We start from the raw sequence: 14,558 nt of genomic DNA on the forward strand, positions 1-14,558 counted from the left end.
TTCTTCAGAGATATTCACTGGTTTCTTTTTGCTCTAAGAATAAAGTTGAAATGTTAGTACTACTTAGAACTATGGTGTCCAGAGTGGGATTTATACTAAATGAAGATATTAGAAATGTGTATTTTAAAATTTGTTCTTTAAATTTTTTATTTTTATGCAGGTTTATAATATACATATTAGTACAGTAGTATATCTAAATAGTTAAATTGATAGCTGTATAGATACTGTTGGAAATGGAGAGAGACAGAGACATAGAAGATATGGGCAAGTCTTCAGTGGAAAAACCAGAAAGAAAGAGAGCATAACAGTAATCTAAAACAATTTTTACTTGATAAGAAAGCAGTGGTATCATAAGCCTGTAATTGGTATATTAAGTTTATGAAAGGGAGCTATTTATATGTTTTAAAGTTAAATGATTAATTCTCAGGGATTGAAATGGGACATGGTTATTTTTTTCTCTTCATGCTTTTTTGTACTTTTATATTTCCAAAAGAGAGAAATGAAGTTTTGACCATCTTTTAAAGCTTCCCCTGCCACTCTAGTGAGAAATAAACTTTCTCCAGATTCCAATAGGCAATTTTTTTTTCTTCATTGAACAAGGCACTGCACATGTACTGTGTGCGACACACTGTGCTAGGTGTTGAGCACACAAAGACACGACTGTTTTGAGAAGTAGTATATTTTCCTTAGGGAAGAAAAAAGGTGCAACCAGTTGTAACAGGATAAGAGAATGGTACAGAGTGCAGTCAAAGCATAGAGAGGCTGCCTTAGTTCCGCTAGAAGTCAGAGAAAGCTGCTTAATGCACATTGTATGTGAATAATCTTTTCTGGATTTTAAGGTTCTTGAAAACATGAAATGAAAATACTAATACAAACTGGCTTGCTTTCTGTAAGAGGAATTGGATTAGTTTAAATTTACTTTAATTGTAAGAAGTAAAGTCCTTTTTTTACAGAGCACATTTAATTTTGATTAAAAAAATAGATAATAGTCATATATTAACAAATTAAGGTGGCATAGGAAACTATGCATTGAAAAGCCTCACTGCTTCCCATGGCTCCCTGCATCTCCTATCCACCTCTACATACACCCTCTTATTAACTACTTTTTTTATTTTTCCGTATTCTTCCTGTACTTTTTGATGTAGACACAAACAAATACAAATAAAGATTCTTTTTCTCCCTTCCTCAGGAAAATTCCCAGATGTTTCAAGGTAGACCTTGCAAGAATATATACCCTAATGAATACTTTCCTCATGGAATAACAAATGGGGCTAATTGGTATAATGTCCCAGGTAAACATTCTTTCATATTAAGATCATATAATTTAATAGATTTTCTCTTCCCCTGGATGATGCTGCTTGTTACTAATCTTTTAATTTTGAGGAAGAATTATTCTTTTAAAGATATTGTTTAAATAGTTTAAAATATTCAAATAACCTTTTCAACTATTTTTATATTTCATGCACATTGAATAAAAAAAAAGTAATGTACTAAATCTTGATAAAAGTGTTCTATTTTACCTCTGGCTGTGTTAGAAAGAACCTTAGATGTGCTAATAAGACAAGGGTAAGCTGCACTTGAATTCTCCTTGACCATGAAAGTAAAAATGTTTTACCTGTACCACAAGCATCAAACAGCTCTCACAAGAACACATTATTGTTTTTCAACTAATGCTGAGAAAAGATGAATTTGGTTTTTCACTGACAAAGTTGCTTACCTTTTGGGCTCTGAGATTGGATGATTTTAATTTTTTTCCTTTAGGTGGCATGCAGGACTGGAACTATTTACAAACAAATTGCTTTGAAGTGACTATTGAACTAGGTTGTGTGAAATACCCATTGGAAAAGGATCTGCCAAAATTTTGGGAACAGAATCGAAGATCTCTAATCCAGTTTATGAAACAGGTGACTACTCAGGAGCGAAGTATAAGATTTCTCCCAAAAGCAAAAAGATACATGTGGTTTTCATGCAGTGATTTTAAAATATATCCTTTGAATTCCAGTTTAGTCTGTTCATGTTTTAGTACATTTATCTAGAAAATTCATGGATGGAAATGACTTTAATTTGTATGCATGGGACAGAGTTGAAAGTGATTAAACAATGCAGTGATGTTTTACTCTTAATAGATAGTGGTCACTTTTTACCCTGTCTTTAATAAAAGGCTAACATCAATTGGACACACACACAAGCATTTGTCAAGTGATAACAAGATGGGCTATGGGATAAATGTTTTTATTCTTTTTATTTTTGCCAGTGGTTTAGTGTGAAATGATTTATTTCCTTCTGTTTGGATATGCGTGGTGGCCAATAGGTAAAGACTATAAGAAATATGCTAATAATGGTTAATTATTAAGATAATGTAACTAATACTTTGTACCAGTACTTTTCTGCATATTATATATATATATATATATATTTATACTTTTTTTTTTTTTTACTGAGTGGAGTGGCATAAAAGCTCTGAGTTTGCATATTTTTAAAAACATTTTATTCTAAAAAATTTTAAATATACAGAAACGTTGTAAGACAAATACAATAAACACTACTATTCCTTTGCCTAGATTTAACAGTTTTTAACATTTTACTGAAGTTTTTTTATTATAAATTACACACATTTTTGCTACACTATTCAAATGTAAATTATAGCTGTTATGATATTTTACACCTAAATATTTCAGAATACATCGTCTAAAAATAAGGCTATATTCTCCTATTTGCCATCCTCAAATGCCATTATCTCACCTAAGATAATTAACACTAATTCCCTAATATTACCTAGTACCTAGTCCATATTTAAATTTCCACCTCTTGTACCCAAAATGTCTTTTTATAGCTGTATTTTAAAACCAGGATTAAGTCAAGTTTTATGCATTGCATTTGGTTATTACATCTTTTGCTCTCTTTAACCTAGAACAGTCCTATTTTTTTAATGACATTTTTACTCTAAAGAAGCCAAGCCAGTTTTCTTGTAGAATGTCCTGTATTCTGAGATTGTCAGATGTGCTAAAGTAGTATATTTTGTAATATTTATGATAAAGACAAACCTAGTCTATGAAAAATTAGCCTTTCAGAAACTAAAATATTTTGTTTAATAGGCATTTACATTTAGCTTTACTCTGAACTCCTAAATTCCTATTTGTTCCACATGTTTACATTATTGACAATCTATTATATTGGATACGAGCTCCCAAAATTATTAGATGATGATCTTGGTGTCCTTGTACTTTATCCAGGTTCATCAGGGTGTCAAAGGATTTGTCCTAGATGCCACAGATGGCAGGGGTATATTAAATGCCACCATTAGTGTTGCTGAAATAAATCACCCGGTGACCACTTACAAAAATGGAGATTACTGGCGTCTCTTGGTTCCAGGGACTTATAAAATAACAGCATCTGCTCGAGGGTGAGTGACTGAATACTTTGAAAGTGCACGCTTGGGGCCCTGGCTGGTGTGGCTCAGTGTATTGAGTGCCAGCCTGCAAACCAAAGGGTTGCCTGTTCAATGCCCCGTCAGGACACATGCCTGGGTTGCAGGCCAGGTCCCTGGTGATGGGCACACGAGAGGCAACCACACGTGGATGTTTTTCTCCCTCCCTTCCCCTCTGTCTAAAAATAAAGAAAGAAAATATTTTTTAAAAAAAGAAAAAAGAAATTGAGCGTTTGGAAATAAAACAATTCCATTCTGGAAAATTATTACCAGACATCACAAAAGAGGCTAAGCAGCCTTGAGTTTAATACTGGGAAGTTTAGAGCTGGTTACACATGACTCTCCTTTAGTTGCAAAGTGAGTATATGAGCTATTAAAAGTAGGGAATTTGTGAAATTATGCACCTTGGACAGTGGCCTCTTTTACCCTCCCATCTCAGATCACTTGCCCCTGTCCACATGTGAAGCCATAGTGATTCTCTTCCCTATTGATAACTATTCTGAGAAGTACCTGTTAGTTGGGAAGAAAGACTCCTGTTCTGCTGCATACTTCTGTCATGTTGTCCAATAGATAGTTTCTCGTAGACACTCAATTTTTATTGTACATTTAATACCTTACTGCTTCAGTGAAATTTCTTTATTGCAAATTCTCTAAGAAAGGCCATTTTTATCATTTTTACAGGTTTTCTTTCCACAAAGGTTACTTAAAAAGAGAAAATTAACTTATGACTTTTATTTCCTTGGAAAAAAATTAATTTTCTTTATTTCCCCCTCCTTTCAAACAGCTTAGAATTGGACCGCCTGACTGTTTAATCTGAAACTTATCATTTTTATCCTCTTGTAGTTTTCTTTTTCATATTTTGATAAGTATAGATGTTACCACAGGATATCCCCTCTTCCCCTGCTAGCTATCTTATTTCTGAAGAGTTTGAACACCATTGAAGTAAGGGTAAGTATATGAAAACATTTATAGTTTTCATTACCTTTTAAAAAAATGATTTTCAAATATCTAGCGGTCTGTAACTTGATGGGGTAATTAGGTCTTTCCTGTTTTTCTTCCTTTTTGGCATAGTATTGGATAAAACTATAAAGAAGCAAGGTACCTGAAAAACAGGGCAAGAACAATGTGTTTAGTAGATAATATCCTAAGTTAGTACCTCTGAAAATTCTCCAACCATACATCCTGATAACAGACAAGTGAACTCACATTCCAGGAGACATGAGGGTATCCACTACAAGTACAAACTTGTTTTTGAAGTCATATATTTAATCTTAAAAATTCATGTATGTTTTACAGCATACCCATATCTGTTCTTTGTTTAATGTTTAAAACAAACATTAAATTATCACAAAGTTAAAAATTTGACTCTTTTAGGAAGATGCACCACGTTTATCTCAAGGATTCACATATCGCCTGCACACCTTTGTTGCTCCAGGGCTTGTGCACTCCACTGCGGAGGCTTGGCTCTGATCTGTCTCCTTTATCACAGGTATAATCCAGTTACCAAGAACGTGACCGTAAAGAGTGATGGTGCAGTTCAGGTCAACTTCACACTTGTTCGATCTTCAACAGATTCAAACAATGAATCAAAGAAAGGAAAAGGAGATAGCACCAACACTGATGATGCCAGTGATCCAACTACTAAAGAGTTTGAAGCTTTAATTAAAGACCTTTCAGCTGAGAATGGTTTGGAAGGCCTCATGTTACGTTCCTCACCAAATATGGCTCTTTACCGGTACCATTCATACAAAGACTTATCAGAGTTTCTGAGAGGACTTGTAATGAACTATCCACATATTACAAATCTTACCAAGTAAGGTTCACCTTCTTACCACCTTGCTATTTCTGTCTTTCCTTTTTTTTTTTTTTAAAGAAGTTACATTCAGCATAAGCTATGTTGAGTGGTTCTGATAATTTATTTGGGAGCTGAATGTATAGAGAATTGGAGATCACTTATTTTGAAGCCTATTTGCTTGGAGAGCTTTCTAAGAATGAATCTTAGAAATTTTATGAGGAACATTGGAGGAGAATTATTGTTAGATTAACAATATATATCTTACGCCCACAGGAAATATAAAATTATTCTTTCTAATGATTGCTTTGACTGATTTAAAAACCTTTTCACTTCTTAGCTACAGATTCACGTTCGGGCTAAATATTACTTAGTTTATTTTATTTTGCTGGGAGCAAGGGACAAATTTGGAATTATGAGCTTACCTATCAGGGATGATTATTTTTTTCAAATAAGAAAATGAAGCCTGGTTGCTGTCACTTTCCATACTCTAGTCCAGCAATTTTCGATTGGTGTGCCACAAGAGGTACACTGGTGTGCTGCAAGAATTTTTAAAGTATGCAGTGCCTAACTGTTTAGTCAGGAGCACTGACCTCTTTTCCCTTAGACTGTCAAATAAAAAAAGAAAATGACAACCGCCAACCCAACGATAGCCATTAGGTGCAAATGAATAAAAATTACACCTATTTTTCATCAGATTGGCAAGAAATATCTTTTTTGGTATGCCGCAGAATTTTTAGTAATTTGTGTGTGCCATGAGATGAAAAAGGTTGAAAGTCACTTCCTTAATATAATCACAGCTACAAAGAGTCTATTCCCTTATAAGGTAATATTTATAGGTTGAAAATCACTGCTCATGTGTATCCACAGTTGAACAGATGCTGTTCCCTGAAGCTTTAGGGACATATGTGATTTACAGTCTCAGGAAAATGTGCAACATGTCTTATGTAAAACTGATGGCTGAGACAGTCTTTATCTTCACTTTCTGGGACTTCCCTGTCTCACTTTCACTGTTTCATTATAAATCCTCTTTAGGTCTTGTCACAGTTACAACAAAATTACTTGATTTGTTGATTTCTATTGTTTGCCTGTAGAGGGCCTTTACATGGTTCCCTGAGCTTACAGTCCTCTACTATATACCTAATGAATATTATCTAGCTTTTTACTTCTTTACTTTGTTTTTCATCATTGGTCCTTTTAATTTTGCCAGCAAATTTAGTTTTTCAAATACTGCTTGATAATGTTCATAGATGAAAAGAATGATAGCTACATTGGCAATACCAATTATCTTTCCTCCTAAACTATTCTTGACTGTTTCTGCTCAGTTTAGGTTTTAATATTGTTTATCTTAGTGCCATATAGCACCCATTTTAAAGTAAAAAATAGGAAATTATTTTGCTATCCATTTACTTTGTTCATTTAAATTTTTTTTTAACCTTCCAATTCAAGATGACTTTTTAGTTAATGTTTCCCCCAAAATGTACACCTGCCATTGGTGGGACACAAGATAGTTTTAGGTGGTCCACAGATGGGTGCTAAGTATCATCGAATAGCATCATCAGAAAGCAATACCTTTTCTATTCTATTAATTCTTCTCAACTTAATGTAAATATGTTTTTTCTAATTCTTGTAAATACCCTTTTATATCAAAGAAAGCAGAGCTCTTGGGCAAGCAGAGCATTTTAAATCATTTTTACTGTGATACTGGTATCACATTTATAGTAAAGTCTAAAGTGTCTAAATTAATTTGGATTTAAAAGAAAGATTCTCTATATTTTTCTATATTTATATTTTTCCAAAATAAAAATTTAAGTGGGGGTGGCCCCCAAATAAAACAGAATTATCTTCTGGAGTTGAACCCCTTGTAGTACAGGCTTCCCCAGCTAGGTGAGTGTACTAGGAACCTATCTGTATCAGTGTACCAGCCAGCGTTGTTGTGAGAGGCTGTGTTCAGCTTCAGTGAATTCTTTTTTTTTTTTTTTTGAGGACTGCTTCAGTGTGTTTGTCCATTTCATGATGGGTGATTTCCAAGTGCACCTGCCCACACCACGCTGAGTGTTGAGCAGTTTTTGACCAAAAAACATGACCCCTGTGCCCCACCCCTACCTATTCCTCTGATCTCACCCCAAGCAATGTTTTTTTGTTTCCTTGGATGAAAAAAAAGTCCTCAAAGGGAAAGGTTTTGCAACTGTGAAAGAGGTGAAACAAAAAAACAGCAGAAGCACTAAAAGTCATCAAAATCAACCAGTTCAAAAACTGTTTTGAGCTGTGGAAAAAATGTCTCCATAGTTGTATTGTATCAAATGGAGAGTACTTTGAAGGTGACTGAAGTTTAAACATGTAAGAATAAATACACAAGTTTTTATAAGTAAAATCCAGGTTTTTTTGGGTCCCTCCTTATATGTTAACTAAATTTTAGTGTAGATTGTAGAAGATAGGACAACTATTGTGAAAATGATATGAGAATGGCTGAATTTGGAGGCATGCCAAACTAAATCATAATCTTTCACCACTCCTCTTTGGTCAAGGAAAACTAATTTTCTTAAGGTCTTTTGGCATGATGATATATTCTTTAAAGGTTTTTTAAGACTTTTCATGTTTCGTTTTTATTTCTTTTTTTAAAAAAAAATTTATGTCAGCATTAACATTAATAATGCTTGATTACTTGCTGAATTTGTGTTTCTGGTTTTTGAAAGTTTGGGGCAGAGTGTTGAATATCGTCAAATTTGGTCCCTTGAAATATCCAATAAGCCCAACATATCTGAGCCTGAAGAACCAAAGATTCGTTTTGTTGCTGGTATCCACGGAAATGCTCCAGTTGGAACTGAACTGCTTTTGGCTCTGGCAGAATTTCTCTGCCTAAACTACAAAAAGAATCCAGCTGTTACCCAAGTAAGAGAATAGCCTGTTTTGACATGCTTTAAAAGGAAAAGTTCAGTGATACATTGATATCAAGGCACCATTTTGAAAATTTAATTTCTTCAATTTTATGCAGAGACACTTTTAGTGCATTATAAACTTTACTCTTAAAAATGGATCATCTTTGTATATACTCATTGTTAATAGTTGTCTTTCTATTATATTTTTTGATACAATTAAGAGACATAGAGGAAAAATATTAAAGATTTCCATTCAATCCTCTCCTTCCTTATTTAATAGTCAGGTTATCCTTCCAATCTTTTCTTACAGTTTTTTACATTCTAACTTAAGGGACTTTTATTCCTAGTTACTATAACTAGGATACTGTAGTAAAAAATAAGGTGAAAGACAAATAGTTTTTTTTATGTAATAAATGCAAAATTATTGGATATCTTGACCTACTAGAGATTTTAGAAAAAGCAATATGACATTGTCTACTTTACCCATCAATGACTACAAAAAAGAACTTTGATTCATAGGCTTAGTCACCTAGGGTTAAGCAACCTAGTTCTGTGTTGTCTTAGAGAACAGAAGGAAAGAATATGTATCCTTCTAGAACACTGACTAATTCACATTGTCTATATAGAACTTTGGGAAGGAGAAAGGAACTAATATTTATTTAATACCCACTGCCTGCCAAGTTCTATAATAAGTACTTTACAGCCATCATAATTTAATCATTGACCCTGTAATTATGTTATCTCCATTTTATACATGCGAAAACTGAGACGGGGATATTTGAAGAGATATTACATGAAGTCACACAGCTAGTAAGTGATAAAACTAGGATTAAACCCAAGTGTATCTCACTCTAAAGCCTGTGCTGTTTTGTTATACTGTACCGCCTCCCCTAAAAGAAATTTGGAAAGAATATATGTCTTGATTAGGATCAGAAGGAAACTGTGGGATTAGATGAGGTTAATTTATATCAGACTTGATCAAAAAGTATTTTACAATCTTATGCAAAGTAAATTCCATTAACTCTTTCTTGTGAGTTGCAAGGAGTATCTCAATGACATTTTTTTTATTTGTTTTTAAAATGGGAGAATACCTGGGACAGTGGTTCTCAACCCTGGCTGCATATTAGCAACATCTGGGAAGTTTTTAAAAATACCAATGTCTGGGCCTCACCCCCAGAGGCATCAATATTCCTTGAAAAGCTACTTAGGTTATTCTAATATTCGGGCAGAGTTGCTGCCTACCAATATATTATGCTTATGCAAGACTGCCCTAGATGAAACACCTAGGAATTTCAAAACTCCTGGTTTATGAGAATTTGCCTCACTGGCCTTATTGGGCTTGAACTAGATCACTTTAGATTGTCATTTGTTTTTAACTAAGGGACAGAATTATTTGACAGGTAAAAGAAAATATGCACATAGAGAGACCTGTGGTGAAGCCCAAGCATGAGTATTTTAGGGAAGAAATCTCCCCAGAAGAGAGATTGAAGAATCAGTTAATTAAAGGGTCTCAAATATTTTCAATCTAAATACTATTTTAACAGAATAAATAAACCAGGGATCACTTATTCTAACTTATTATTAGAAATATATAGGATGAGTATAAAATAAATTAGTTCATGCCACATATGTAGTTATTGATGCCTGTAAATTTTCTGGAAAAGAAATTATATGAGTAAGACAACTATCCTATTTCACTTTTTTTGACACACTGATTTCAACTCTTTTGTCTCATTGTTTCCAGACATACATTGATATTTGTCCGATTATACATTTTGGTTTTTAATCTGGACAAATAGCCTTATCAGTATTATTGAGTTAAGCCAGTGGTTGGCAAACTTTTTCTATAAGGGGCCACACAGTATATATTTCAGGCTTTGTGGGGCAGGTATTCTGTTACAGCTACTCAGCTTGGCCATTTCAGCACAAAAAATGTCCTTTCATGGGCATGACTGTATGTCAGTAAAACTTTATTTACAACAGCAAACAACAGGCTGGATTTAGCCTGCAGGCAGTGGTTTTCTGACCTCTATTGTAAGTCATCAGGAGGTCTCTGTAAACATCACTTCCGTGGTAGTTTTTTGTTTCTTTGAAGCAAGAGATTATTTTATTTTTTAATTTTGCCTTTTAAATCTGTGTTTAAAACAAACAATAAAGGTTTTCCATTTGAGGAGTGGTAGGTACCTTTTGATTCCACATACAGCTAATAAACTCATTGACTTCTGTTTCTGTTTTAGTTGGTTGACAGGACTAGAATTGTGATTGTCCCTTCTCTAAATCCAGATGGGCGAGAGAGAGCACAAGAGAAAGACTGTACTTCAAGGATAGGTCAAACAAATGCTCACGACAAAGACCTGGATACAGACTTTACAAGTAAGACCGATTTTAAGGCCATTTGCAGATAATTTTATTTCTCTTTGCTAGGAGATTTGTTGAGTCTATTTTGTACATGAGTGATGGGGTACTTTTTTCTAGGTGGTAGATGTAAGGTATAAATAAATGCAGACATCTAGAAAATTTCAAATTTTCTCCTTTATAATTTACTAAAATAATTAAAGTTTTTTTCTAGAAATTCCATCAGTAATATTAGGGGGTTCCATCCCTGGTCATACAGAGACGTCTGTTATCTCTTACCCTCCCACATAAATGCATGGGCCCACATGCACACATGCACACATGTTTGTATGTTAATTTGAAGGGGCCTATTTCTTTCTTAGATAGGGTCATCTATAGTACATATTGTTCTGCAAATTTTTTCATTGAATATATCATTAACATCTTTCCATTTCAGTACTTGTAGATCTCTAACATTCTTACTAATAGCACCTTAGCATGCTGTTAATGTGCAGCAATGCCCTTGTTCATTCAGCCATTTCTGTACTGATAGACACTTGATTTATTCCTAATTTTTTGCTCTTGCAAACAATGCTGCAGAAAATACCCTGCTCTCTGAAAATTTTATTTACCTTTAAAGATAGGTTATAGATTCCCTAAATTATTTTTTAAAGGAGGATGTGTTCCTCCCTTTTTTGTTTCTTACTAGCTTAGAGTCATCAACCTTTATACAATTATCTTGAAGTGTGTAAACTCAAAATAACCTACATTTTAAAGAGTATCTTTCTTGCTTGAGAAAGTGGCTTACGGAATAATAAAGCACTTTCTACGGATTTTGTAAGTTAGCCTGATTGTGTTCATGTAGAGAATATTTTCTTACCTACTTACACTAAAATTTTAAAACAATATTTTACTTTTTTATATTTTAGATAATGCTTCCCAGCCTGAGACTAAAGCCATCATTGAAAATTTGATTAGAAAACAGGACTTCAGTCTTTCTGTGGCTTTAGATGGTGGTTCAGTGCTGGTCACATACCCATATGACAAGCCAGTACAAACAGGTATGTAGAATGTCACTTTACATTTATACGACTGGAGCTTTGATAGGAAATTCAAATTAAGTAATGTCCCTTGTAAATTTTTTAAAATGGTGAACATTTGAGCATACTCCCTAAGCAAATAACCAACCTGATATGATCATACGTATATCAACAGCTCAAACTGTTCCTTGTAAGAGAGGTCAGATCTAATGATGGCCTAGCTTTGTTGAGTTTAGCCATTTTGTCCCACCTGTTCAATTTAGTCCACAGACATTTATTGAGTGATTATTATGTCTGTGCACATTGGGAATGAAAAAGTGAATGAGACAATACTGAATTGCCCTTCCCTGCTTAAAACCTTGATTGACTGGTTGTGCCTTATGGTGAGTTAAACAGTTGCTTGCTGCCCTGGCTGGTGTGGCTCAGCAGGTTGAATGCCAGCCTGAGAACCAAAAGGTTGCAGGTTCAGTTCCCAGTCAGGGCACATACCTGGGTTGCAGGCCAGGCCCCCAGTTTGGGGCTGTGAAAGGCAACCAGTTAATTGTTTCTCTCACACATCAATGTTTCTCTCCCTCTCCTTTTCCCTCCTTTCCCTTCTCTCTAAAAATAAAGAAAATCTTTAAAAAATAATTTTAAAAAAATTGCTTGTCGAATCTCTTTGAGGCCATTGCATATGGAGATAGTTTGTGTCATTTTCAGTATAGCTTACAGGATGTTGTTATAAGTAGGCCACAGTTGCCTGAGAAGGTAGTAAAACATACCAAAGAAAGTTGTATTTTGGTGTGATAGCATGTTTTCTAAACTAACCATTAATACCTTTTAATGTAAGGAAGATGCGTGTCTTTTTATTCATTATTCTGGGCTAAACAGAACCACATGTTTAATTCTAATAACTCCTCAATAAACTTCAGTGGGGTGCAAGCAGAGAGAAAAATGACTTGTAACCATGAAGTTGAACTTGGGGAAAAATCTTTTGTATTTCTCCACTGACTTCTGAATTTTTCCTTTGTAGTAGAAAACAAAGAGACCCTGAAGCATTTGGCATCGCTGTATGCAAATAATCATCCATCAATGCACTTGGGTCAGCCTAGTTGCCCAAATAAATCAGGTAGGTATTTTCCCTACACCCTGTTATTGTTATTGCTGTTTTGGGCAAGGGAAGGGGTCTTGCCCTTTGGTTTGGTTGATTCTACATTTCTTAATGGTTTTATAGATGAGAATATTCCAGGAGGAGTAATGCGTGGAGCAGAATGGCACAGTCACCTGGGCAGCATGAAGGTATGCTTTATAGAATACAGTGACAATGAGATTATATATGTTGGCCATTGACTTCTCTGAAATAAGCAAAATAAATGGCATCTGCTTTATGGCTTTCTTGACGTGATGGTCCTCAACTAAATCTGGCAGCATTTGTTTTGCTTTGTCATTTTAATCATTTTTAATTGCTCAGTTTAGTGACATTAATTACATTTACAATGTTGTGCAAGCATCACCAGTCCAAACCCTCTATTTCCAAAACTTTTTCATTACCCAGAACAGAAACTCTGCACCCACTAAGCAGTCACTCCTCATTTTTCCAGCCCATTAACCTCTAATCTACTTTCTGTCTCTATGTGTGTGCCTAGTTTAGGTATTTCATATAAGTAGAATCGTACAATATTTGTCCTTTTGTGTCTGGCTTCCTTCACTTTGCTAACGTTTTCAGGGTTCATCCATTTTATTGCATGTATTAGTACTCCATTCCTTTTTATAGCTGAATAATGTTCTGTGGTATGTATATGCCACATTTTGTTTATCAATTCATCTGTTGGTGGATACTTAAGTTGTTTCTACCTTTTGGCTGTTGAAAATAACGCTGCAATGGACATTTGTGTGCAAGTATCTGTTTAAACCTGTGTTTTTAATTCTTCTGGATATATGAGGTCTGTCTGGAAAAAGTCCACCCATTGTTAATATAACAAGAGTGGTTCTTGCAGTTTGTATGACATTAATGTAACCTGGCAGCCAAAGGGAGTGGACTGGAATGCACATGCATGAACAATGATGACTTCACAATACCACTCAGTGGGGGTAATTGATGCCACTGAGTGGGCATGTGTACTGTGTGGCCATCGCATTCAAAATGACTGAGCAAGTAGAGCAACAAGTCTGCATCATATTTTGCATTAAGCTTGAACATTCCTCTGCGGAAACTATTCAGATAATTCAGAAGGCTGCGGCTATGGGTAACGTGATTGGCAGCTTCATCATGACAACACGCCCACTCATGCTTCATGTCCCGTGCAGTTTTCTGGCAAAATGTCAAGTCACTCAGATGACTCAGCCCCCTACAGCCCAGATTTGACGCCCTGTGACTTCTGGGTTTTCCCAAAACCAAAATCACCTTTGAAAGGGAAGAGATTTCAGACCATCAATGAAATTCAGGAAAATACAGCAGGGAAACTGATGGCAATTGGGAGAGCTGCATGAGGTACAAAGGTGCCTACTTTGAAGGGGACTGAAGCATCATTGCCCTGTGTACAGTGTTTCCTGTATCTTGTATCTTCTTTAATAAATTTTCTATTTTTCATACTACATGGCTGGATACCTTCTGTGCAGACCTCATATACCAGGAAGTGGAATTGCTAGTCATATTCTATGTTTAACTTTTTGAGGAACCACTAAACTGTTTTTCTGTATCAACCACATTGTTTTACATTCCCGCCAGCAGTGTACAAAGGTTCCAGTTTCTTCATATCCTTGGCAATACTTTTTATTTTCCTTTTTTTAAATTACAGCCATTCTGGTGAGTGTGAAGTAGTACCTCATTGTAGTTTTGATGTGCTCTTCTGTGATGACTAATGGTGATGAGCATCTTTTCATGTGCTTATTGGACATGTGTATATTTCTTTGAAAAATCTAATCAAGTCTTTGCCCATTTTAAATTGGCTTATTTTTGTTTTTGTTGTTGAGTGTTAAGAATTCTTTATATATTTTGCATGCTAAACCCTTATTAGAGGTTTTGATTTACCAATAGTTTGTCCCATTCTGTAGGTTGTTGTTTAACTTTCTTGATAATGACTATTGATTCACAAAAGGTTTTAATT

General features: G+C 34.8%; 1 protein-coding gene across 2 annotated transcripts in view; it reads left to right on the forward strand.

Annotated features, from left to right (window-relative positions):
- Window positions 1-14,558, forward strand: part of CPD (carboxypeptidase D) — a 71,203-nt gene that overhangs the window by 45,005 nt on the left and 11,640 nt on the right. The window contains exons 9-17 of one of the 2 annotated variants that reach the window (XM_054573264.1): window positions 1,190-1,292; window positions 1,762-1,904; window positions 3,234-3,403; window positions 4,917-5,240; window positions 7,916-8,111; window positions 10,336-10,471; window positions 11,362-11,493; window positions 12,485-12,580; window positions 12,686-12,750. In XM_054573264.1, coding sequence (XP_054429239.1) covers window positions 1,190-1,292; window positions 1,762-1,904; window positions 3,234-3,403; window positions 4,917-5,240; window positions 7,916-8,111; window positions 10,336-10,471; window positions 11,362-11,493; window positions 12,485-12,580; window positions 12,686-12,750 — 1,365 coding nt within the window. The remainder of the gene's footprint in view (window positions 1-1,189; window positions 1,293-1,761; window positions 1,905-3,233; window positions 3,404-4,916; window positions 5,241-7,915; window positions 8,112-10,335; window positions 10,472-11,361; window positions 11,494-12,484; window positions 12,581-12,685; window positions 12,751-14,558) is intronic. The other variant, XM_054573265.1, reaches the window with a different exon arrangement.

The sequence above is a fragment of the Pteronotus mesoamericanus genome, unplaced genomic scaffold (genome assembly GCF_021234165.1).
Source record: "Pteronotus mesoamericanus isolate MK-2021 breed Mesoamerican mustached bat unplaced genomic scaffold, CSHL_Meso_final contig_246, whole genome shotgun sequence".
NCBI classification, from domain to species: Eukaryota; Metazoa; Chordata; class Mammalia; order Chiroptera; family Mormoopidae; genus Pteronotus; species Pteronotus mesoamericanus.